Source organism: Cyrtonyx montezumae, unplaced genomic scaffold (assembly GCF_038088225.1).
Source record: "Cyrtonyx montezumae isolate F1298 unplaced genomic scaffold, pur_monq_1.0 scaffold_11, whole genome shotgun sequence".
Lineage (NCBI taxonomy): Eukaryota > Metazoa > Chordata > Aves > Galliformes > Odontophoridae > Cyrtonyx > Cyrtonyx montezumae.
This window is the reverse complement of record NW_027071837.1, coordinates 7,929,136-7,956,310: the sequence shown is the minus strand read 5'-3', so window position 1 is coordinate 7,956,310 and position 27,175 is coordinate 7,929,136. Positions and strand designations below refer to the sequence as shown.

Genomic DNA, 27,175 nt, shown 5'->3' with positions numbered 1-27,175 from the left:
AGAAGGCAGTGAGTGTCTCCGATCCAGGCAGCACGAGCTCAGGAACATGGACCTCTGGAAGGGAGCAGTGCTGTTTCAGGTGTATGTATCACCTCACACCACCACAATTGGCACCTGAGAGTTCCCAGACGAGGCAGAAAAGTGAAAAGCCTTTCGAGGTGGCACGTGTGCAGATGAAGCAAGCACGTGGGGCTTTTCAGGTGCGAAGTGGGAACACAGGCACACCTGCCATCCTGGGACAAATTTGGTCTCAGTGATCACAGCTCTCTGGAAGCATTTCCGTGGTTGTGAATATGAGAAAACACGATGTCGCTAATGGGATCTGTTTCAAGTGTTTTATTCTACTACCAATCACTGCAGCAGAGGGGAGTAAATGATGAAAATTATTTTAAAGCACGCTGTATGTTTTTATTACGCGTGGGTTATGAAAGAGTGCCTGGCTGCAGAGGCACGGGCTGCCTGCAGGGTGTTGTGCAGGCTCAGCAGCTCAGCGTGCAGCCCTCGCAGGTCAGCCCACGGGTGTTTCTTCAGCCTGAGTGCCGTCCACCTGTTAGGAATTAACCTCCACCACGGTCAGGCCGTGCTTCTGCACCGTCATCGTGCAGTACTTCTGTTGTTTCTTGCACTGTGTGTTGGAAAGGCTCGTTTTTCTCTTGCATGATTTCTTGCTGGCAGTCACTGGAATCTGTCTCAAACAAAAAGAGGGAAGGCTCTGTGCTAAGGACCCGAGGCAGCTTTGTGAGAAACTGATTCCTGCTCAGATAACTCCAGAAGGACCGGCAGCAATCCCTATCTCCCTTCCTCCTTCCTGATTTCTTCTTCCTGTTGCCTTATTTATTTTATTTGCATAAGTGAATATTGTGGAAATGATTGTAGATGGAAATATTGTGGAAAGTTATTACATTAATTATCCAAACTGACATTTCTGCAGTGTGTGAAAGGACAGGGTGGTGTGTAAAATAGATACACTAAGAACACCTACAGTATGACAACAAGTAGCAGGGTAATTGCTGAAAATGAAGTCTTTTCTGCTATCCCTTTCCTTCAACATCTGTTGTTCCATATGGAGTCATAAATATTTGCAACAAAATAGTTGAAGAAATAATCTCAACATTAATAGGGAAAAGCTGAATCCGCCAAGAAAATGGGAGAATTTTTTTTTTCTTGGCAAGTTCTTCCTACCCATCCTCATCTGACAGTTTAAAATCCCAGTAGAAGAGTAGTCAGACTGCAGCAAGACTTAAAAATCACCAGAAAAAGCCTTTGTGCATGTTAATAGGAGAGTTAGCAGAGAAAAAAAATACAGTCTCTTGGTAATAACCACAAGCAGGATTTTGTTTGTTGTTTCATTTTCTTCCTTTCTCCCATGTTTTAATATCATTACTGGTCTTTTATTGAATAATTCACATTTTCACTTTACTGTCAGGAGAAATACCTGCTCCTTGTCCTTGCAAGGAATGACAAGTTGCTGTTACTAGCTGAAAGTAGCTAGTTGCTTTAGTTGCCATATGGAAAATGCAGATCGAGAGTAATTAGCTCCTACCTAGATTTAGAAGTTATAGTCTAGAGCAGCTTCAAATGTTGGAATTCAGATGAACAAAACCCGCCTGAGGAGCAGCTTAGAGGATAAAGCAGGTATAACACTAATACACACAACCAATTAATTGTAAATAATTATTGTACATATAAAATATATTTCTGTAAAAAATATATATATCTATATTTGGAAGGCTCTCCGTATTTTTATTGGTAGCATTAATTGTACTTACACGTTTTCATGATGAACACAGTTTTTTCAAGTTGCATCAGTCTTATTTTTCCTAATCTGCCTGTATTAAATTTAGACTACAGCTCTTCGCAGTGAAATGTTCTGATGTCTGGCCAGTGAATCACTGCAATCTTCATTTCATTTTTTCATGTTTTACAAGACAAAAATCTCATCTAACTAATGTATTTTGTTAAGATTTGAATTAATGAAGTATTTTCAGGTGCTTTTACTGTGAGTGCCACGTGAGCATCAGAGGGCATTGTAAATATGTTGAAGTTATAAATAGGTGTAATTTTCTGTCTTAATAATGAGAGTACATTGATGAAAATGTCAAAGCTGTATAATTATTCATCCCTTGTTAAAGAGTGCGCAGATAAAGACAATTTGTAAACTCTAATTTCAGCCTTTTCTACTGAAATGCTCATTTCTTTGCTTTTTGCTTCCTTTTCCTACTCAAACCTCAAGTGCCTTCTTTATGACCTCCTTCAGGAAAACACACCCTCACAATTCTGTGAGGAGCTCTGTCGCAGTAGAAGTGTCCGCGCTGCTCGCACAGTTGACTTTCTGCTTTTTCACCATGGCTTGCTATTCAGCACATTGCTCTAAATGTAACAGACATGGTCTACATTGTTCCCCTGTGTTGAAAACAATGGGAAGGTTTTACTAAACGCTTCAGGACAGAATCAGTTGATTTCAGATTGCATGGGTGAGAACCAGCTGGGAAGCAGGTACTGCGAATTGGGGGGTACTTGGTGTTACTGTTCCGTGAGTTTCCAAAAGCTTTTAAGGCAGTCTGGAAATGCATGTATAATGATCAGATACTATTCTTAAAGGGAAGTTTCTTTACGGCAAAGCTCTGTAGTGACAAATGCTTATATGCTATCGAGTTGTATGAAGCACTGGAAAATGAAGTAAAATCTGATTTAGAGCTTGCACAGTGGAGCAATCAGAATCTCCCGGATGCATTCATTGACCCTGTTCATTCAGGGGCTGTAATTACGAAAAACAGCAGTGACTTCAAATTTGGCACCTGAATCACAAGGTTAAAGCAGTAAATGTCGAAGTCTGATGGGTGCCAAGTTAGAAGGAGGGCTCTCTTCTCAGCAATGAAGAGGAGGACTCAGCCCCCGGGAGAGGAGCAGGCAGTGGGGGAGAGAAAGACACACAGAGCTCTGTGGAGGACGTTCGGAGGGATTAAGGCACTGAAGACTGTCAACCCCATCCTTGCAGACTCACAGATTATCAGGCTTTAAATAGTTTTAAATACTTACCTTTCTGGAAAAGAAAAATAGACACCTCTAGTTTGTAGTTAAGCAGTAGTTAAGCTGCCAGGGTTTGAAATAAAGAAATCTCACTTCTTTTGGAAAACTGCTTCTTGCCATCAAAAGTTACTGTACAAACCTTAATTCTGCTTCAGTCCCCATCTTTTAGGTCACCACTGCCTATCAGTGTCTTTGTGAACTAGATATACAACTGGAATTCAAGCGTTAGCACTGTGGATAATTCTGTAAGAACTTTGGGCAAGTAATGCTATTTTGAATAAAAATGTAATGTCTTACTTTGGAAGATGAGTAGCACATACAGCTCAGCTGGTGTTGGGGATAAATTTTTGATTTTATTAAAGGTTAAAACAGTCCACTGGAGCACCTAGGCTGTTCTTTTATAACTGTGGATCATTTAATATAATCCCCATCACTCAAATATGAAGCTTCAAGAACTGTAATTATGATGAACCCTTTTAGTCCTGAGCTTTCTAAATTGTGTGCCACAGGCAGAGATCTAGAATGATCTCAGTGCCATCTGTGTCCAAAACCACATTATTAATGCTGGCTGAAGGTTTTCTGAGATCAAATGTCTTGATGAGTAACGGATAGATTAATAAACTGTACATTTCTTATGAATTTCGTTCTGCTTCTTTCCAAATCACGTATTTATTCTGTGCATTATATAAACTAATTTTGGTGAGGCTTACATGTAATTCCTCCAGACAGATAGGTTTTTTTTTGAAATTCATGTGAATAAATAACGTGATGATCTAACCAGTGTTTAGTAATATGTAAATCTCAGCTTTAATATTTCTTGCTTGTTTTGAGAAGGATGTGACATGCCAAGTGTATCAGGTATATGAATGATGGATTTAAAAGCATGTCTTTTGAAAGAACATAAACCAGCTGGTAAATAAAATTGCCTGTTGGTTGGGGCTGTGCAGTGTCACGCGGGGAGCAATTTGCGTTACTCATGTTCCCACTGCTGCATTTAGTCCATAGGTTGATGCTTAATTTTCCAATCCTGATTTCTGCAACTTAGGCAGAAGATGGAAGATGAAATACTTGGGTATATTGCATTAGCAACAAGAAACTTTCTAGCACTTTTCCATGCACTTTCCTGGGATAATAATTCCATTCGCTGTTAGTATTTACTGTGTATTTCTTTGCTCTTCGCAGTATAATTCTTGCTTTCGTCTATTCACCTGGATGCCAGTGAGAAATTAAAATAAAAAGACTGCACTCTAAATGGATTCCTGAATGCTATTATAAAGGATGGCAGGTTTAACAAACAAGCTCAATAAAAGTGGTTCCCACTTTGCTTCAATAAACAGGAAGGTTGTTTGTGTCCTTGGTTAGATAGTATTTGTCCTAGCTTTATTTCTTGTTTATTCTGATGTACTGTATGTGAGTGCTGCTTTTAGCATTTATATCTGCACTGTTCTTTAAAATCAAAACATTAAAATCAACCTTTTTTTCTGTTGAAGAGATGCACTGATGAATCCTCAAAAATGCTTCCAACACATGCCATTTTTAATTGCTTTCCCAATTAGAATTTCGTAAGCCTAGCTAATAAATTTCTGCCAAACTGTGCACTTACTCAGAATGTGGGCAAGATGTAGACACCATTCAGATGTGAAGACCTATTACAAGATTGAAATAGATTTCTAATGCATTTATCATTCATCTTTGCAGAGTGTGATTTCAATCAGGAAAAAAAAAAAAAGATTAATGGTTTGACAGTTTCCACCCATATACGCTAAAGCATAATATGCTTCTTCTAGTTTTCAGCTATTACAGACTTTAACATGCAATGTGACCTTGGTCTGCAAAGCATGTTTGGTTAGCACAAAAACTTAATCATAAGAAGTCGTAAGTAGAATCCTTCTTCTTTACTGCCCTTTTTCTGGGACTTGGAAATTTATTGCTTGTGGGACAGGTAGGATATGAACAATGGGCCAAATAGAGTCCAGGGTTATCTCATCTGTGTGAAAACTGCTGCTGAAAATCGATGTGACCTCTGCTACACTGTCATCCCAATTCCCACCCTCTGTGTCCTATTTGTCTTTTGGTGGAAGCTTAGATCTGTGTGCTGTCTCTGTGTGTCTCTCTTGGGCCAGATTATCAAAATGAATCATTGCCTGCATACCTCTTATATTTCTATTTATTTTCCTGGTGTTGACTAGGCCTGATGAAATATGATTCTTTTTGCATTTGATCCTCACTGCAGCAAGCAGCACCTAATTTAGCTGTGTCTATCTCTTTAAAGAAGAGTAATACTATTTTGAAACTTCAATCTGCTGTACAGTAACATTACGAACCATAGACCATGCAACCTGTCTTCTCAGTCAATAGTAATCTTCCTTTCAGCCAATTTAATGTTATTACTTTCATCTTCAAATAGTAGAGATTTCTTGAGATTTTAAAGCAACGATAGGTTTCTATTATGCATACTTCATGCATTGCTTTCCTTTTCAAATGCCACTTCAGTTTGGTCTGTTGTGACTCTGTGATTTAGGCATTATTTCCGTGCAGCATCACGTGCAATAACTAACCAGGTCATCTGAAAAACTCTCACCACTGATAGAAAATACTGAAAACTGAGAAGTGGTGTGTCTCAGTCAGGTCTGAGTATGTTGCCAGAGTGTTTTGTGGTGTTTTTTTGTTTTTGTTTTAAATGATAATTTAATTTACGTGAATGCAGCTCTAAAACAGTAGCTGTGAAGATGTGAAGAGTTGTTGTTAGTCCTGAAGAATCATTATGATGATGTTCCATTTAATGAACTCACAGGATGAAAACAAAATACTCCCTCAGCAGAGATTTCAGCGAATACTTAGAATCTGCTAATGCTCCCAGCCTAGCTGTCAGTGGGTGTGTTTTAGAGACAGGGCAGAAAGCACTTGCTGCTCACTGGGTGCTCCTGGAGGTGGTTGAAGCAGATAATTCTACTGCTGCAGAGACACCAGGGCTTAATTTGTTGTTGTCAGATTCCTTTCGGAGCTGTTTTTGAAATAGGAGAGGTGAGAGAAGGGAGGGAGGCCTTTTGATGTGGTGTGGTCTAATTGTAAATCCTGGAATTATTATGACCAAGACACTTGACAAATGAAACTATCAGGACTGGCTGTGCAGCTGCCCTTAGAAAACACATGCATCATGAACTTACGGACAATAGATTAGTTTCAAGCTTTACTAAAAAGCAATTGTGAGGAGATATTCTTCATGATTTCTGCAAGTGCCAAAGAGATTAAAGGAAAATATTATATATGGGCTGCATTTTCCTGCAATGTGACACTGGTATTTTTTAACATCACGGTGTAAAAGAAGTGAACAGAGTTCGACTTTAAAGACTGCTAGCAGATTTTAATGTCATCATTTAGAGCAATAAACCTGAATGCTTACAACGAATATTTGGAGAAGTATTACACAACGTGGGGGTCTGACGAAAGGAGATACATCTGTTATTGTCCTAAACTATCATTAAATTGTCCTGTCAGAAAAGCATGAGTTCAAATTCGTGCTAGTATGGACTCGTGACCAAATTTAAAGGATTGGAGGAAAATAATGTTAATGCCATCATTTCTTTTTGAGTACACGTTTCTGCTGTCTATTTACACCTTGATGTTTAGCAACTTGGCTGAACTGAAACAGAGTGAAGGGGAAGCTGCAGGCTCCAGCACTACAGTGTGCAAGGGATGCATCCGTGTCACTGTAGGCAGCAAATCATGAGAGCAGGGCTCGGCCCTCTGCTCCCCAGCCACTGCTGTGACCCCGGCACCAGCTCCATGCCCCCAGCAGTCAGAACTCGGTGTGGTGCTTCTGGCTGCTGCCCGTGGTGGGGCAGACCACAGCATGGCACCTGCCAGGAGAGCCTGCACCGACACCTCTCTGACAGCCCAGAGCCAGTGCTGGATGCGCAGGAGGGGATGACTCAGTGAGGATTATTTACTGCTGAGTATGGGAAGGATAATGCTAAAAAGGGTGAAGAGTTGTGGTACATTTCTTGATTAGAATTTTTTCAAGGTTATAGCAACAAAAAATGCTCATCGCAGAATAGCAAACATGATAGAATGAAGAAAAGTCATTCAGGTTTAATGAACTGCATAATGATGTTATAATTCTGTAGTATAATTCTGTAGAATTTGAGATATAATGGTATATACTCTATTAGAGCAGTGCTGTAGTCTTAACTATATTTATTATTGCTCTGTATTATTTTGCAAACTTGCCTTAGTAATAATCACAGCTGCCCAAAGACCGAAAGTGTCAGTTTTACAGACACGCCTGTATCGTGACTTCCAGGGAAGCGGTTTCTAAAAATCACTAAGGCCTATATTTCCAATACTTTCTGATCTTGCTTTTAAACCTGTCTTTACAGAAGAGGTCCAAGTTGCCATTCCAATAATGAAACCAACCTTAGATAAAGTCCAACTGGCTGGACAGGCCTTGCCTCCTGGATTTCCAGCACCATTTCTTTTTGCTGATGGACTTTCATCGGTTGAAACACTATTAACCAACATTCAGGTAAGTTATTCTCTATAGTGCCAGACTATGTCATAACAGATAAAATGTATTTCTTTTGCCACTCCTTTAGAGTTTAGAAACTATTTTGTATCTGCAGTTCTAATTTCTTTTATTTAATGTAATGCCTAGGTTTTCATTCTCTGGCATTATCGATTGTGAAAATGTTTTATGCATTGTCTGTTTGACTTAATAGTTGGCAATAATGGTCATATTAAAATTCACCATTCTCATTATTTCCCCTTTGCTTCTCCCTGCATTTGACCAAGGTCAACAATGATGGGACACTCTGTTTGTAATAGTCCTTACCTGTAGGATGAATGCGCAAAAGCTATACCACAAAATTGCTTGTATTGAACATGTAGGTACTTTAAATGCCCGGTTGCATTCCATGTGTATAGCTTCCAGAGCTTTTGTTGTTGTTGTGTTGTTTTTGATTTTTTTTCTGAAGTGAGAAAAGAAGGAAATGGATGAATGTTGTCACTGCTGAAACACAGTGGTATTTTCAGGTCTCACATTTGCATGTGTTTTAGGGCCTGCTGAAAGTGGCTGTGGACAATGCCAGAGTCCAGGAAAAGCAGATACAGCAGGAAAAGAAAGAATTAAAGATGGAGCTTTGTAGAGAGAGAGAGCTCAGAGAGAGCTTGGAAAGGCAACTTACAGCTGAGCTGCAAAGCAGAGGTGAGTGAATGAAAAATGGAGTTTAGATACCTATTAAATGTGTAACCCTTTGGCATTTCCAGCTGGAACTATTGAGGACTCAGAGTTAACTGACATTCATACTTCTGTGTAATGTAGCAGTGGACTAGCACTGGTAATGAAAGATTTAAATTTAATAAAAACAGAATGAAGCACACTTTCCTGTAAGCAGACAGAACAGTGACTGAAGGATTATTTCCTGGAGGGCAACTGGCCGCAGAGCGCTTTGGCTGCTTCTGTGGGGAAAGCTGATTCAGTTCCATGGCTTTCACATGCATTATTACCACACCGTCTGTGTATTCCCAGCCTGATTTCTTCATCTGACAGCTTTAATTTCTTTTGTTTCCTGCTATTATCCTCCAAGCATTGATGATCAGTCTTATTTTGAGGAAGATAATATGTCTGTAATTGGAGTATTTAAATAATTTTTTTCCATCACCTTAGCAATTATCTAGCCTACATTTCCTGAATAATGTTGAGTTCTGTAGCTTAAGTACTTATCAGCTAGTTTGCCCTGTAGATAACTTCAGTGCAACCAAATAGTTGCACTTGGGGTAGGCAACTTCTTGCAGTTCAGGATCTGAAACAAATAACCCTAGATACGTTGTTGTTTTTCCATCAGAAGAGTGAGATACAGAAGCTTTCCCAACATGAGCCTCCTAAGACAGAACCATGACTCTTCAGAAGCTTTTGATAATAATAGGCAATTAAATTGGTAAATCTAAATTTTTCGCTGATATTGTAAAGCAGGCAGTCTTCCCTTTAAAATTCAAATCTGTATAAAAAGAAGAGAAATAGTTCTTCATGTGCCGAAAGCTACTTCTGGGTTACATCCATGAAATCAGAGAGATAAAGCTAGATAAGATTACAAATGTAAGCTCCTACTACTCTCTTCCTGTGCATTTTGAATTGAAATTAGGTGAGGAACCTGTCTGCAGCACCAAGACTCAGTAAGAGCTCACAAAGGACACTTCAGGTCAAGTTGCGAGGAGTGAGTAAATGCTACAGAAGTTGTTAAATTGTGATGGGTGTTCAGAATCATTGCATCACTGCAGTGTTGAGTGGGGATGACACAGCTGTATTTCTATAAAACAAAACTTCATCTCGGTTTAGGCAGACAGCACACTATGCACCTCCTGAGTCACATCTAAGTCAACAAAAACTGTAAGTCGTTCTCAAACTTGGTTGCCTTATGGCTTGAAGAATTTCTCCAATAATCAATATCCTCAGAACTGTTTGTTCTTCAGGTTGTCACGACATCCACGTTATTATAGAAAGTCACAGATAGACTTTTCCACATGGGTTACTCAATTTTCCAAATTTTTGTTTCCAGATCACATTCTGGCATTCATAATTTATTAAGTCTCTCAGAGATCATTCATGCAACGTTATCCTTTTATTCCCCTGACTGGCACAATCACAAATTCTGGTCTGTAAAAATTGATAAGAGTTAGATGAACAAGTAATCACAGAAAGTTATATTTCCATGGTTTTTAGCAGTTTTTCTAACAGTATTGTGATAGTTCACAATTAGATGTCTAATTCTCAGGAGAAGCAAACAAAATCAATTCCAAAATACTGCAAATTAAATTCACCTTTCATTCTAGCAGTGCCCATGAACAGCATTTGAAAAGAGTATAGACTCTTCACTTTGAATCAGGGCATTTATGTTTAAGCACAGATTCTTTTTTGTCTGTTAGTTCAACCTACCCTTTCTAGTGCCATCACTAGATGGTTAAGTAATATATCAAACAAAAAATATGGTAACCTGGTGCTGGTGAAAGATAAGGTTAAACACGGAATTAAGATTCAGGGTTTTAAAAGGAAAAGGTACATTTTATTGCCTGAATTTATATAGATGAGGGAATACAACCTTAGGCAGTGTCAGCAGTTCCCAATGAAGATATGAATCATCTGGCTACAATTAATGCTGTATAGTTTGTAGTTACCGTTTTAGTTTTATTTATAGTTGAGTTTAAAACTGAGATTGGGAACAGAAGTCAGGAATACTTCCGTTTTCTGCCAAATCTTGCAGGGCTATAGCAGTGACTTGTGGATGATCTGTGTCAAGGCACTTTCCTGCTTTCCATCTCTAGAAGGGAGAAGATGAGATGACTGTAATGCACACTGAGCTGAGTAATGCAGAGCCATAGAGAACCATTGTAATACTGCATATTGTTACCCAGTTTTAGTCCAAGCTGCCAGTTACTGTACAGATCTTAAGAGTGCTTTCGTTAGAAGAAGAATTTAGTGATGGAGCAAATAAGAAAACGTTCTTGATTTACATATCAATATTTTAAGCTTGTTTTCAACCTCCTTTCTACCTGGAAAGTTCCTCTTTATTTTCTCTTAGAGATTCTCACCATATATGCAGTGGTTTTTTTGGTTTTTTTTTCTCTCTCTTTCCCTCTTTTTTTCTTGAATTAGTTATGAAAGGTGAAGTGCTCTTGCCCACAGATATACTCACGTTCATCAGTAACTACCCTTTCTCTGTGCATTTCATCTCCATTTCAGTCTTTACCTATTTAACTCAGCTTCTCAATAGCCTTTCCGTGTCTGAGCTGGCTCTGAATCCCAGGTTCTGGTCAGGAGATGTACACTGATGGGGCAGTTCCATAGTGAGAATAAGATTTAAGGTCTTTAACAAGGTTTAAAGTCCTTTTAGATTATCTGTTGTTTCACGACAGGGTATGGGTTGGTTATTGTTTGTTTATATAAGATTCGCGTCCGATTTGTTTTTCTTGATCTAGAGCTTGTCTCTTGGTCATCAGTAAAGTTTATTCTCTCCATCATATATTAATTGTGCTGTAACAGCTATTCTTACAATGCATTTGCATTCCAGCAACAATTCAGAAACGCTTGAAGAAAGAAAAAAAGGCAAAGAGAAAATTGCAGGAAGCCTTGGAATTTGAGTCAAAGAGAAGAGAACAAGTGGAACAGGCACTTAAACAGGCCACATCAGGTGACGGTCTCAGGATGTTAAATGGTAATGTCTTAGTTGGCCTTTCACAGTTAACATAAAATGATGTTTAATTAAGTTAATAATAAGTGAAATAATTGAAAATCTATTTCAGACCATGTGCTCTGGGTCATGAATTAAAAGAATAGGTCTGCAACTAGAGAAACATAGAGCAGTTTACACGGGCATGACAAGAAATGCTGAATTTGTTGCCAGAGAAATCTGTTGCAGTGCCAGATAAGACAATGTGAAATTTGGTTCCTCTAAGGTTCTCTGAACTCTTCTCTCCCAGCAGATTCATTTTTAGAACTGCTGAGCTTCATTTTAAAAGCTGTTTGGCTGAAGTTTGCTCAGCCTCAGGATCTGTTAAGTTTGTTAAATACGTATCAGCTTTATGAGCAGACTAGGTTTTTGAATACTTCCCAGATATTCTTAAGAATTTCAGATCAGTTAATTTCATAAACAGGGTGATTATGTCCCAGGCAGTGGGAGGATTCATCTCTCCTGCTTAAAGTGGTTCTGATGAAACTTTAGAATGTTGATTTGAGTAAGACCAAACCTAGCTGAGTTGTAATTAATTTCATGTTCTGCAGCTCAAGTTTGGTCTTTGCATCTTGCCTATCCACATGTCTCTGCAGAGGCTCATGAATCAGAGTTAGATTCCATCTCTGCTGTGTTTGTACGTCATGTGGTCTTCACGTTAACTTTGCCTTGTTTGGCTACTGCTAGCAACTGAGCCATAATAACAGAAGCAGACTGCAGAAACTGCTGAGTGAAAGTAATCAGTTTAACTTGGCCTTTGATCTCAGTTGCAGGGTACCCAGGCTGTTTTTTAAAGGTAGGGCAAGCCTGTCTATTTGAACTGCCACTGCAGCTCTCTGCAATGGGCCGTGAGTTGTGATTTAGCGGGAGCACCTAAGAGATATAAACTCTTTAACTATGAGAGCAACATCTTTCAGAGGCATTCTCATCTGCTGGGTTTTATAGTCCAGCATATCACTGTACCCAGGAACTGGCTGGCTGTTCTGACACTCTGACAGTGAGTGGTGGTGATTCAGGCATGGATATACAGCTTGCTGTTGTGCTATGGGAAGGGACAGGCTCCCAGCAGAGGCTGAGAGGGCACAGCCAGCAGGGACCTTTTGTACCACCTCCACTGTATCAGATCCTCCAGGCACAGCCAGCACCCTGTGATGAATGTCAGATGAAAACTAAAATCCTCGTGCTCAGTAAGGTCACTCACCGGATGCCGGTAAGCACCTGTCGGTCACACTGCAGTTATGAGTACTCAGCAGTTCTGGAAGCCACAAATTAAAGGGGACCAACACCCCAGCAATGTGATTAACAGATCTTTACATCTGCTATTGTCGGCCTAGCTGCTAACATTTTGATTTGCAGGCGCACTCAGGTAGTCATAGATATGTTGGTGCCTGCGAGAAGCTGATATTTACATGCTAATCTGATTGCACATGCAAATCAGGTAGCTCATTAGCATCTTAATCCACAATTTAATTGCAGGTACAATTTTATGGCAACAAAATGTGAAGGGCTATTCTGAATATTTTTAATTTAACTCTGACAGTCTGTCTCATTTAACAGATGCTGTTATTACAGATGACTTTGTCATTTTATGTGTATACAAAGTATAGTCTAAAAGGTTTGAGAAGTGAGAACCTTTTTAGTTTTTCTAGGCCAGTGCCTTGAACTTCCAAACAGGAACAGGGAAAACCCCATGTACTAACAGTCACCTGCACTTTTTTAAGAAAAAAGTATGTACATTAATGTATTATTTATTTGCTCAGGTATTTCTGGGACTACATACACAGACATCACGTGTTTAATGTACGCACAGATATCTAAGGTACATACACACATATTAGTCATGTAGTGCCTTACTCATACACGTACTTGGATCAGTTGCCCTGCTTTGACACAGAGCTCGGTCAGGCTGTATTGCGAACAGCAAAACATCATCTTTGCAACAGGTACTGGCACGTCCACCTCGAGTGATCTGAGAAAGCTGCAGTACAGTTTGAGAATGTCAGGAATGGGCTTTTACACAGACTTCAAAGCTACACACATCTCCTTTTTAGGTGTTGTTGGTTTTGTTGTTTTTTTCTTTTCTACTGTAATTTCTGAGTGCTGTGGTATGAGAGAAGCAGATGTTTCTCCAGGATTTGAGGTACCATGGATTCAGATCACATACCCTTCATGCTAATCCTTGTTGGCACAAGGTGGATAATGGCATCTGTTGTCGTAACGCCCTGGGGTGTTGGAGCCCTCAGCCCCACCCCAAAGGACTGCAGATAGAGGTATATTATCAGTAGGAAATTAAATAGTTCAAGAGTGCCTATCATTATGAGACTTCTTCTCAACTTGAAAAAAAAAAACAGCACAATCTCTTTTGAAAACTCTTCTCAGATATCTGGAAGTCTTTCCCATAATATCACGTATGTTGTTTTCCTTTGGGTGATGGAGCATTCTCACACAACCTGAGCTGATAATGTTGTGGTCCCTGTTTGGAGTAACACAGGAAAAACACATGCAGGTGGACACAAACGTTGGCTGGTACTGGTTGCATCCTTTAACTCTCTTATTTTGCAGGTAATTTCCTGACATGGTAAATTTGGTTTAATAATAACACAGTTTAATTCCCATTTTATTTTTCATATGTCAGATGCCCTTATTGTCCAAGAGAATTTTATAGATACGTTGTTATCATGTGTTGATTATTATCTGATCGTCAGACAAATGTGAAGCACATTAAAAATAATCCATAGTGAGACCAGTAATATTTGCACATTCTGGAAACGATTTACTACTGAAAATTCTGTGAAGACTGAATGTTTTATGCAAGGCTGTGCAACTTGGTGATCACCTTAGTTTGCTATAAATATTTTTCTAAAGATGCATGAGAGAAGGATAAAGGGAATGCATTAATCTCCACTGTCACATCTTTCAGATGCTGGAATCCCAGATATGGAAATAGAACACAACGGAACCCAACATGACAGTGCAGCAATGCAAGGTGCAGTATGTACCTCTTTCTATTACGTACACGTTTATCATAAGCCATATTGAAAGATGAAATGCATAGCAGTTTTGAGCTCTCGTTTTCCTGTGTTGATAAATGGAAATTACAGAACTTCATTTTGTCTTCCTGTTCAATACAGAAAATAAGTATAGCAAGATCACTGCTTTACAAGATCAAGAATTATATTTGTTTAAACAGAGGTGTGGGAAACACTCGTACTTATCAGATATATGGGCTTAGTAAAAATGATTTTACAAATGATTTATCTTTTTAAAATATTTCACTACTGATCCTCGCTTTCCTTTCAAGATCATAAACGCTTTCAAAAAACACATGAACGGTGATGGAAATCACAAGACAGCAAATTTAGCAAGACAAAAGTTCCAGAAGGCTTAAAAGAGATGTTAAGTATGCATTTAAATAGATGTGCACATACCAGAGGGTATTACAAGAATATCTGATAGAGAATTCTATCTTAGGTACTGCTAGAACCAGTGCAGATAGAGATAGAAACATAACCTTTAGCATTTGTCAACTGTTAAAGGCTTGACTTTGCATACCTCTGGTATGCATCTGTTGTCCATCTGTCATCTATACGGAAAAGCTTTCAAATATTTTTACTGCTGTAGCTTTCTGTGATTTTAGGTTCATATGCTACACATAACAAAAAAGGAGAATTACATGTATACATATATAATAGAATATGTATTTATGTTCATGTATATATACACATATGATTTGAGTTGTGCTCTAAATATTGCAGTTTGAAAATTGTTACTGCCAGAAATAGTCAAAATATTGGATAAGCATTTGGGACGTGTATTTTAATTTGAAATGCAAATGATTCCTACTGTTTCCTAGTGCTATTTACAGTATCTGCTGAGTTAAGCACTCAGTGCTCTTCCAGAAAGATTCAGTCAGAGGTGTACCTGGGCAGAATCTAGTGGAAAATAGGAAGTCAATTTTCAGTTTTTACTAAAGAAAACAGTTACAGTTGGCTCAAATCTGTCTTAATTAAAAATTAGCATAAGTAACTGTGGGGAGAGTGATGCATAGCCATTTCCAATAGCCATTTACTTCCAGAAGGGTTTAGAACTTTCACTTCTCGTGAATTACTGATAAAGGAGGATGCCCTGTGATCTTAGGATTTTAATTTCAGTGAGGTTTGTGTTTGTTTGTTTTTTCTTTTAATCATTCTTCAGTTTTAAAAGGCTTTGGATTACAAAGCTTTTGTTCAGGTCAAAAGCCTGAGCCAAGGGAGACCTGGGCACTCACTGGTTATGTTCAGTGTCTCTGCATTTGGTATCCGTCTGTGAAAGCAGAATATGTCATTTCTCATCTTCACCACGGCCATGAATGGCAGCTCTGGCTTCTCCGACAATTTCAGTTTGGTAATCCTGTTGATATGTAAATGTATGATGAGTTTATCCAGTCCTTTCACTAAGCACTCTCAGCTGATGGAAAAGCTTTCTGAAGATCTCTCTATAGAGCTTGTCTAGGTTTCAAAGTGTTTCTGTTCTGTAGCACCATCTCCTTCATTTTTATTTATGCTGATACTGTAATATCTTTTGATTCTTTGATTTACAGTTTCTAAAACCTAAGAGCTACTTTTGCACTGCAGTCTTAACAATTTGAGTACGCTCCCCTCTATTGCCCCCTTCATTTACAGCCTTTGTTTTTTGGGCCCTGTGAGGTGGAGGGGTCAAAAAACGTGCCTCTAATACAAAGCTGTTTCCAGGCATCCAGAATCTCTCTCTAGTGCACAGGAAAAAGCCTGGCATCAATGCAGACCTTTCTTTTTCTGATGTCAATAGCTCTGCTGGACAGAAATCTATCGTTCACACAGTGCCTTTCCTTTGAAATTCAATTAGTTTCACTGCCAGTATCTTCTTAAGATGGTTTAAGGGAAAATTGCAAAAATACTGCACAGTGATTAAGTCATATCATATTTTATGCTCATTTCTTAAAATGATTTTATTAACACAAGCTGTTCATTTTTGGAGGTTCTGATACGCATTATAAATCTCTTCCATTTAGTAGACTCATTTTCCCTGTGCTTTGTGTATTAGTTGAACTGAAATTCTGTGCTGACAATACTAAAACTTTTTCAAACTTTACAGCCTCTAGCTCTGTCCTCCATGCCCCTGAGCTCCTGGTCAGGGAGCACAGCTCAATCTCAGAGAGGCCTTTTAGCTGACAAATAGAAAAGAAATAGTTGCTGTAGTCTGGCAGCCCCTACAAAGCTGAGTGGTGCAGGATCGGGTGATGCACGCACTGATACCTTCTGCTCTTGCTTCCATAACTCACTCCTGGGCCAGGAAGATAGTGCATCAACCATTTTATCAACCAATCTCCGTTTCACATAAAATAAACATACTGGGTGTCATTAAGTGCACCTTCAGATCAATGTTTTTTGCAAATGACATTCAAGTACCATTCGAGCAGTGCATTTTTGCTGATAAAAGCAAATTAAATTAGTACAACTACAAGTGTGCTGATAAAAACTAAAACCGAACAGCAGCACCATTAGCTAACAAAGTAATATTTTCTCTTTACTGCTTTCTGCCATTTAGTTATTATCCTATTGGAAATCTAATTATAATCCTTTTACTCCCTAGTCAAACTTCACAGTTTTTGCAAGCTTAGCACTGACAAGTGATTTCATTACATTTGATTGCCCGCGCCCAGATTGACTTAACTTCACTCCGAGACCTAAAAGCCCTCTCAGTTTCTCAGATTCCCTGTTTGCACATTACAGCAACAGCTCCTTTAATTAATTAGCATGAACAGCAGTAACATGAACTGCTGAACAGAAAATAACATCATTTTATGATCGCAGGGAGACTTCTCCTTTTGCATGTTTATACCTTACTTAACTTTTGTATTACTATATTTCATTGTTAGGGGATATTGGAACAATCAGCAAAGCAATGTTATCTTAAAATTTTTTAAAAATAGATGTTACCATAATATTTGATGATAACAGTTTACAAAAAATAAAAGACTCTAAATTTCCAGAGTGAGGCACCGGTGTGGGTGGGTGGACTTTCCTGAGGTGAAAGCATGGCTCTGAGGAAGTGTGTACTGCAGCGGCAGTCAGAGGGCTGCAGCTGCTTTTGTTTGTGAGATAACCTAGCAGAGAGGTAGCACAGAAACTGCCAGTGGATGTGAATAACTTTTGTATCTGTTTGACAAAGATGGAGGACTGCTGAAATCTAGAACATTTCTAGATTTTTAACTAAATTTCTATTATGCAGAAAACAAGGTATGTATTTTTTTAATAATCTGATATAACCAACCCATTTTGAAATCCAGCCTGAAGTAAAAAAAATAGAGGTGCAAGTGGAAAAAGAAAAAGAAGAGGGTAGTGGTTTTGAAAAGGTTTGACTTGAATTATTCTATCAAAATATACATCCGAAGGCTCTGAAATAGCCTCTGAAAACAGCCCTGCTGCTGCTGCTCTTCGATTGCAGGAGACAATGTCAGCATCTTGGAAATGACAGTGCCATTGTCCTGGTCTTGCTATCACTAAAAAGAGGTGAGGTTTTACATGAGGACAGACCAGAACCATTTCATTGAACTGTTTGATTTGAAACAGCGGTTAAACTATAACTTGGTATTCTGCTTGTGAGCAAATCCTCCCCTAGCTTCTGCAACTGAGGCTTACATCTCTTCTTCTCTAATGCATGCTCTGGCTGAATGAGTGATGCCCCTGGTAGCTGCCTTGAGCTGTGTCGTTTTCTTTTCTAGAAAACCTCTCTAGTTCTACTCTGGAATAATGAGCACCCGATGACAGGGCTGCCAAAGCTGTGCACACACTGCAGGCACAACGGGGGGCATTCCCTCTAGCTGCTAACCAAAAGCAGCTCTTCCCGTGATGCCCCGTGCCAGCGGAGTGCACCGCGTGCTGTTGGCGATACAGATGCAGGGCCGCAGAGTAACAGTGCTGTTGATCTTGCTCTCCGTGTTTCTGTACTTCTGGTACACAACGTTTTTTCTGAACCTGTCTCGGTACGCACATGTGAGATGGAGGAGGCTGAGATGTTGTGATTTACTGGAAACAGAAGGTGAGGAAAGGTTTCCCTGGGAGACCAGGGTGTGAAGGTCCATACCTTTCTCTTCTTACAAAGGGCTCAAACATTTATTCAATAACTCAGTGTCAGCAGGCTTGGATATTTCCTCAGCAGGAAGCACTGTGTTAACTCCCTTCCTACCCATACTGACAGTGGCAATCCAGCATCTGCACAGATCGTATTCAGTGAACATATTCTTGTCCTTGGCTATTGATACTCACTAGAAAGCCTATTTTCAGTATGAGTTTTTAGGTCTTTTAATGTGGAAGTGGAAATATTTGACAGAGTCAAGTCAGTCCTAAGCATGAAGTAAGCTGGGGAAGAACCACACTGCTGTGCATGTCACAGCACAGAAGATAACTGATCCAAACAAACCAGCCCCAGCTTTGTCTGTTAGAGTTATTGTCCTGGCACTGTATTTTTATATTTTTTGCTGCACTCAGAGCTCAATCTGGCTCTGCTTTAACTGAAACACTGGCTCTGTTTTGCTCAGTTCGTGTCCAAAACCATCCCAGTGCCACCTAGGTTGTGGGTCCCACCCTTCGAGCTGCCACGTGGAGCTGGAGCTGCTGGGCTCACCATCCCCCTGCTGCTCCCCAGCATCAGCAGGCACACGGCTGTGGCTCAGCCCCATCCAACTTTTAGCAGCTCTCCCCACTCCATGATCTAAATTGGCCAAGTGGGAATCTGAGTTTGTTATTGCATCTCTGCTGCCCATGTTCTGTGCAATGTGTAGAGCTCGTCTTTGTTTTATAAGAAGTAGCATGAATAATTTATAGTCAGCAATACAACACATTTATCCTTGTTCTCTCATTATGGAGCAGATCACAAATTTCCTTAATCCAGTGATGTTGTCCTCCAGCTAGCTGTGCTAAAATTATCTGAACAATCCCATATCCTATCTTTTGTTAGATCACAGCAGGCCAGCTGCATCAAGCTCCAGTTCTTGGCCTGGATTTTCACACCAACATTACCAGGTCACAGTTCTCAATGCAAGTTATGAGGGTACGCATGGAAAAATTCTGCTTTAAAATACCTATTATAGAAATACAGCTGAATTACAAAGCCATATAAAAGCATTCCAGAAATTCAGATATGCATGCAAATTGTCCTGAAAGCAAGGGGAAAAATAAGCTGAGAAAACAAAGAAAAAAGAAAAATGTGAATAAATAAGGAGATAATTATTACTTTGGATTTGTCCTGTTATACAGCCATTAAAACCTTCAAAGAGAAAGACAAATGTCGGTGTTGTTGCTAGAGGAGAGTGGAAGAGATGCATGTACACCCCGGACCAACAACTCAGGGAAGACAACCTCATCCTGGGGAGAATTACAATTATTAACACAGGCTGTGGCTTACAGGGAGGCTGTGAGATCTTTACTCCTGTTATACATTGGGAAGGGGAAAAAATCCTTTCTAAATGTCTTGCTTATTAAGCCAGTCATGCATTTCACTGTAGGTTGTAAAGCAGTATAACATGCACAGGGGGCTCATAAGCATATTTTAGTGTTAGGGAATATCATTTATACAGTTTTTATATTGTCAATATTACCCCTAGAGAATGAGATTAGGCTTTAAACTACTGTAAATCTACACTTTTGCTCACCTTTGTATAATTTCATTTTTTAATAGAATGAAGCCCACATAAATGAATATTTGATTAAGGGATAAACCTAATAAAAGAATACATTTACTGCACACAGATTTATTCAAATCTTTGCTGTATAGTACCGTGAAATGCTATAAAATGGTATGCAGCTTGCAGTCAGCTACACTGAGGAGATGGTGAATATTCTTTAAAAAGATGAATTTGACAGCATCACGTTGTCATTCATGTAGAAGTGGTAGCACAGATGCTCCTGACACTGTAATTCCACATAGGTGGTTGCTGCGTGATGTTGTTAACACCATGGAGTTCAGTTTATTGCACAGCAACAAAAATGCATTTTGACTTCTGGCATATCATTGAGAGCTTTATAGAAGGGGAGATATCTAACCATGTTTTCTGTTTACTGATCAGCAGTTATCTCTTCGCTTGAGTTTTGGCATTTGCCTTCTCTCTTAAAAAAGCATTACAGATATCTCCACTGAACTCTCCTTAAGAAATAAGGGGAAAAAAATTCAGACTTGTTCCAAAGTTTAGTCAGTCCATGGGCCAGCAGTAATCTCAATGACCACTTCTTACCTTAGTTTGAAGAATAATTTAAAAAATAACAAAAAACACCTTAAATATATTAGAAAACATGACCTTTAGTTTTAGCTAACATTCAAGCTTCAGGTCTATATCACAAGCCAGGTGAATGACATTAGTCCAAATAATTGACTGCTTCTTTTTCTGTAGTCTCTGGCTATGACTTTGGCTCTGTCAGTAAGCAGTGTGCAGTGCCAGCCAGGCAAGCAGGGCTTCCATGGCTTGGGCAGCATGAAGGGTGCTGGGCTGGGCAGAATGAAGGAAGGCACAGCCTTGTGGGTTCCTAGAGCATGTTAATGACCTGATGAGCTGTAGCTATTTGTGTGTATGAAGACAAAAGCCAACACAGGATTTTGCTGACCCAGCCACCCACTGAGCATGGTATCAGTTGCTTCACACCTTCCCCTCCCCCTATGTGTTTGAGAAGAGCTAGCTGAATCAGTGTTACATTTGATCTCCAAATGCACTTTTTATCTGGCAGGGATTAAATACGCAAAGTACTTGCAAAAGATTGGAGAAAGAATTAAAGCATTGTATCTTAAATTCTGTCATTGCATACAGTTTTTCAAATGGCTTTGAATGTGCATGTGGATCCCTGCCCTTATCTTTGCACAGCCCTTTGGCAGCAAATTGAACAGCATAAATGTGCACACGTGTGGTCACCATCACTGTCTGTACAAGTATCAAACGTCAGATACAGCACTAGAAGGTGCAGCAGATGCCTTGTGGCCACTTAGCAAGATGTGTCCCTAAGTTCCGCTGACTTCCACTCGTGTGACACAGACATGCTAAGCACATCTGTAAGTCCCACCCGCTATGTATGGGTGCTTAGGCACAAAGGGACCTTTTTGTAGATGTGGCTCATGAGCCCAGACCCCAAGAGAGCGGCGTCACGGGGCTGAGCAGCTCAGAGCTCAATGCTCTGACTGCTGCTGTGCAGAGCACCAGAGCTCTTATGTTACTGACTCACAGAAAGCACACTCCAGCAGAATGTCAGCCTTTGGCTTGACAGTAAGGAGTATTTCTGTGACTTTTTGAGGGCAGTCACGTTGACATGCAGGTTTTGTCAGTGGCTACCTTTATTTAGAAGCACAGCATTAATATAAGCTACATCGCCCATAGCCTGCTATGGAAAGAAACTTCCTAATAACTAGGTGGAAGAGCAGAAAAAAATCACAGTGATGTTCAGTCTGTGCATTTCTGCTTACCTCCCCCCTCCCCAGGCTTTAATATTTGCCACTGTAAATCTTAAGACAATAATTCTAATCAGCCAAAAGGCTGAAGCTAATTTTAGTCACTTCTACAGAGGTTCCCATGCTCCCAAACATTCCTCCAGAGATGTTATGTCCCTGGCTCTTCCGATCTTTATTCTTGTTTACATCCAAAATACATATTAAATCATCTCTGTTTGGAGAGTCTGAGCCTCCTTAAAACCATGAAACATTCAATTACTAATTAGCTGTTTCCTGTTCCTAATGAAGTGAACATGTCGGATTTGGATTAAAATTCAGCTACTGCTCTCCTCTGTTTATGGTTCCAGATGTTTTTGTTTTATCTAGGAGGTTACTTTGACAGCTACTGCTAAATGATAAATCACTCATATTATAGCTGAAATGCATTTTGAAATTGAAATGTGGCAAAGTTTGAGATTGCTCCAAGGATCAGTGTCAGTTAGCAGGTCAATACTTGTTCTTTCCTTATGAGTGCTCAGTATTGGCATATGTAAAACAGTAATGGGATAGATGTCAACATTATACAAAATGCTTCTCAATATTATCATTTTGCTATCATCTTCAAGATCAGTACTTGTGGGTTTAGCTGGGTGAATTCATGATTCATTGTATAATGAACACGAATATGGATTCTTGTTAGCTGTAGTTTCTGTGGGCATATTTATTTTTCCTATGGACTTAGCATTGCTTAATAAGAAAAATCACAGCAGATAGGTAGTATAACTAGGAATGGTCTTACAAAGGAAGAAAGTGGCTTTCTGCTTGTTTCCCTAAATACAGAAAAATAATTTAAAATGGGAAGTGGAGGTTTCTGAGTGAAATAACGTCTTTTCAAAGAGCAGATATCGATTTACTTCTATTACCTGTTTTTACGCAGTGCAGTTGTGTTCTAACACTGTTCTCTGGGTTTTGTTCACGTAATAATGGCACGCTGTAAAGCTGATGCCATGTTACCCTGTGCTACAGAGGCATGCAGTACAACATCCACTTCCTTCTGAGAAGACAGAATGTTCAGCTAAGAATCAGACATCACAAAAGATGAAAATGCAAATCTAAATATTTACAGCCTCTACTGGCAGACGCCAGCTGGAAGCACCCCAGGAAACAATTGCTCAGGACAGAAGTGGGCAGTGGGCTCACTGCTCTCAGTAACACAATCCACGCTGACCGAGGGCTCTGCAAGGCTTTGTTATTGGGTGCCTCATTCCCCAGTAGAAGCATATTCAGCCTGTATCACTTGTAGATCTGATCATTTGTTTTGAGGAAAAGAAGTCCAAAAATCTCTGAAGGAAATCCACCTACATTTCAAATAATTCTAAAATGCACAACTCTGTAATTGACTTTTTCCTTTTTTTTCTTTTTCCCTGCAGAAAACAGAACATACATCAAACCCACCATCATGTACTGAAGGAAACACCTATTGTTGAAAAATGTATAATGATCACTATTTGAAGACTATATAGTTCATGAAAAATGTCCCTTCCAACCTTTGATGCCTTCAGTACTGTGTGAGGAACAGGATTTGTAGCATGAAACTTGAAGGACAATTTCAAGCAATTTACTGTTGCTGCATCGAAAACTGCCGTATTGTCATTAAGAAATATTGAGACTTTTTACAAGCTTACCATACCAAACCAGGCCTGTTGCAACAGATCATTTTTAGGTCCCCGGAGATAGAAAGGAGTTTTAGTATTTTTAAGCACATACAGGAATTATTTCCCTTTCCCACCCCCAAAGAACTGTTTTTGTTGTGGTTTTTTTTTTCCTAAGGAGGTAGCTATTACTGTATAGCAATGGCACAATGATTTCAAGCCACAAAGGTCCTCACTGGCTGTACATCATACAAGTCCAGTTTATCACTGAAACTGTTCAACATGGAGCTGTTTCGATTGTGTTTATAAATTAAGCTTTGTTTACTGAAGCAGATACTCGATATATATTGCGTTTTAAAAAGAAATGTGTGTACATTTTTTAAAAGAATGATGTAAAAACTGTCCTTCATTAGATGACCAATTCAGAAGTGTGAGCTAAACCCTAATAGCTGACGTAATATGAGGATTATAATTGATGCTTTTTTATGCTCAGTTCAGCTTGGCTTTTGGTCTTTTAAGATGAAAAAAATGAATATGCAGTAGAGTGTTAGATAATGGAAACTTTTAAGTATGGTTTCTCTGTTGTACCATATTAAGTTAAAGTACACATTCTTTGTTAAAAATGTTCTTGCTAAAAATACAGTATTAAAATTTTTTTGTTTGACTTTGGAAATCTTTTAAGATTTTTTTTTTGACTGTGAATTCCCATCACTATTGTACTCATGCAAAACAATAATTTGCACTATTAAAAATACTTGAAGAAATTACTTACTTAATAAAGAGGGTGGGTTGGTATGAAATATTTTCCTAATTATTTTATGTTACAAATTCCAAACTTTGCAGGTAACATAAACATTCCTCCCATGAAATAGGTGACTGAGACAAGAGGAATTAAGTAAGTAGTCAGCTGTTCATCCACTACTCTCATGCCTGGGTCAGAAACAATACTTACTTATAAACCCGTTTATATATGCATGCTTGTATTTATGCCCTGTACACCCTGAATTCAATCACTGTCACATAAAACAAAGCAAAACAAAGAAAACTAAGTCGATCTCTGGGAAATGTGTTATATGCATATTACTACAAATATATGTACAGTGTTCAAAATATCACTAGGTTTTCCTCTCGGAGAGTCCCATTTAACAGACTTAGTTCCTAACTTAGAAAGTGTAGTTTCAAACCATGCTATAAAATACAGCAGAAGAAAATAATCTGATTTTTGATCCCTCAGAGATTTTTAGCTTAAAAAGTTTTTTAGCTTAACCAGGTAACAGCTCAGAAAACATGCCGGTCTCTGTTTTACAGGTGATCAAAATAATTATCACTAGAATATACATACATATTATATATAGTTACATTCACCACTTCTTATAATGGTGAACATTATATACATGTTATAACATGAACAAACATTGTTTGTTCCATGTTAGTTGTATTGCAAGCATCTAATAACTGCATTAATCACAGTGCCACCGGTTAAATGACCAAAAATGGAAAGATATGAAGAAAGAGCTCCACAAAAGGTTGAGCACTCTGAATAAAAGCTTGTGTGTGAGTAAAATGCTGCAGCACCTGAAACTGAATTCTACAGTTGTTTATTAATTTTAGTTGCTATTCCTCCAATAGATTGTATTTCTAAATCTTCTTCCTTTTGAAACAAAACATTCTTTGGGATATTGCAGCATTTGCAGACCGACTGAATGAGTGCTGGAATTGCAGATTTTGAAGCTGGCTCTTTGACACGTTCCCAGTATCTTGCATTTCAGAAAGACTTAATGCAACTAAACATTTCAGCCTTTGAACTGTTCACATTTTTGCGTTTTTTTTCTTTGGTCTCTGTAAAGGCAGTTAAAGCATTTCTTTCCCTTCAATGGCTGATCTACATTTCTTAGAGCTGCATTGATGCAGGGTTGATGAGCACATCATTGATTTCTAATTTGCCCTTCCCAGAATAGTTTTAAATGTCAAAGTACTGGTAAATGAGATTTAGGGAACTGATAAACTTCAGCGAGTGAATTTTTTGTTAAGTCCTATTAGGTAGTAGCTCCTGATAAATACTGACAAGCCACAACAGTGAGCTTTCTGCCTGCAAGCTGAAACTAACAAGCACACCTGTAACTAACACTTAGTAATGTATTAAGGCCCAGAACCAGCAACAACTGTGCCCAGTTGTGACTGATTTGTGCCTAAAAAGTGAAGAATTCATTTTTCTTTCACTTTCTACTACCTCCTTTGTAGTACCCCACACTCTGCACAGGTCCTGTGAGGTCAGGGCATGGCTCCCCCAGCTCCATGGGGGAGCAGCAGTAGAGCACAAGGTGATCCCAGCTCCGTGCAGGCTCCTTAATGGCCCATGTATTGCAGAAATTTTATGAATCTCGTGTAATGCAGCCTGCTATCATCATTAAACCAACAGAATCAATAGTGACCAATCTCAATTTAAAACCTGGATCTATAGTAATACACAGCAAGAACACTCCCTGTTACAAATGAATGGCAGTGCATTAAAAGCTGAATGCTGGTTTAAGTAATTGCTATCAGCAAGTAAGTGGTCGACTAATATATTTATTTACAGAATATTTCTGGTAACATGACAAAATGTGGGCTAACCCAGATTGTTATGAATTTCCTTCGTGGCCTCAGCTGAGCTTCACCACTGTGTGTGTGTGTGTGTGTGTGTGTGTGTGTGTGTGTGTGTGTGTGTGTGTGTGTGTGCAACCCTGTGTCCCTGTGTGTTGTGAGCTCTGGCAGCAGTGCTCCCTGCCAGCAGCTGACCACCTGCTGTCTGGCAGCAAGATGGGGAGGGGGCTGCAGTTTTGTTTTGTTTGTTTTTAAATTTAAGCCAGGCCATGTGCTGTAGTTATTTGTTTTGCATACTACAGATGTTTAGGCCCTTGTAACATTGCTGTTAATAAAAAATTTAACTTTATTTCTGTCTGCAAGCAAGGGCCCCTTGGACCATCTGAAGTTGGGATGAAAGGGGAGAAAAACAAGAAGGATTTTTAAAATTCCGAATCTACAGAAAAATTATGAGTTACTACACTTTGATAATTGTTCCTCAAATAAAGAAATTGAAATGAACCGATTCAGTGTCAGTACAGCACAAATACTGCAGCTCACTCCCTCTCCATTACACCGCCATCCATTTCTGCTTCTGATGGCCAGCTACCACCAGGTTTTTAATACATCATCCTTTGCATGAAAATTGGAGCACGGTAATAAAAGGAAGGGGAATAAAAATCTTACTGGAGCTCATTTTTTATGATAAGAAGAATGATTATTCTGAATTCATTTAGAAATACAGTAAGATTTTACTATGTCTTCATTATGTGATGACATAATCCAAAATTCTGAACACGAAGACAGAACCATCACAACCATACTAAAAATATAAGATCTTTTATAGTACTTACTCTTTTTAGAAAGACATTTGATGCTATATCTATCTTTCTTTGAAAATGCATGCATCAGTTGCACTGAAGTTGCACTGAACTGTGTATTCACTGGGTTGTGGATCCCTTTCACTAGGTACCAGCTCTTTGCTTTGGCTGCTGCAACAGTCTAGTTGTGAGGGAAAAATAATGGTTTTGCTGTCTTTAAAATACAGTTGCTCATCTTCATGCTTTTATTAAGGACTTACAGCTCCTGGTATGTTATCTGTGTATCTGCATGGCTAATTGCAGACCTTAACTCTTAAGACAAAGACATGTGGGTAGGCCTCAGTATTTAAGGTCATTATCTAAAAATATAAATGTTAAAAACCATCAGGCTCAGGTAAGTAAGGCCATACATATGCTTGCTTCCCAAGTAAAGGATTACCAGTATCTGGGAATGACTGAT

The 27,175-nt window shown here is 39.0% G+C and overlaps 1 protein-coding gene across 3 annotated transcripts in view; it reads left to right on the top strand.

Moving 5' to 3' along the window:
* Positions 1-24,052, top strand: part of DACH2 (dachshund family transcription factor 2) — a 257,656-nt gene extending 233,604 nt beyond the window's left edge. For 2 of the 3 annotated variants that reach the window (XM_065729498.1, XM_065729497.1), the window contains 5 exons: positions 7,410-7,555; positions 8,086-8,233; positions 11,094-11,237; positions 14,173-14,238; positions 23,111-24,052. In XM_065729498.1, the coding sequence (XP_065585570.1) occupies positions 7,410-7,555; positions 8,086-8,233; positions 11,094-11,237; positions 14,173-14,238; positions 23,111-23,148 (542 nt within the window). In that variant the 3' untranslated portion in view covers positions 23,149-24,052. The remainder of the gene's footprint in view (positions 1-7,409; positions 7,556-8,085; positions 8,234-11,093; positions 11,238-14,172; positions 14,239-23,110) is intronic. The other variant, XM_065729499.1, reaches the window with a different exon arrangement.
* Positions 24,053-27,175: the final 3,123 nt, after the last annotated feature.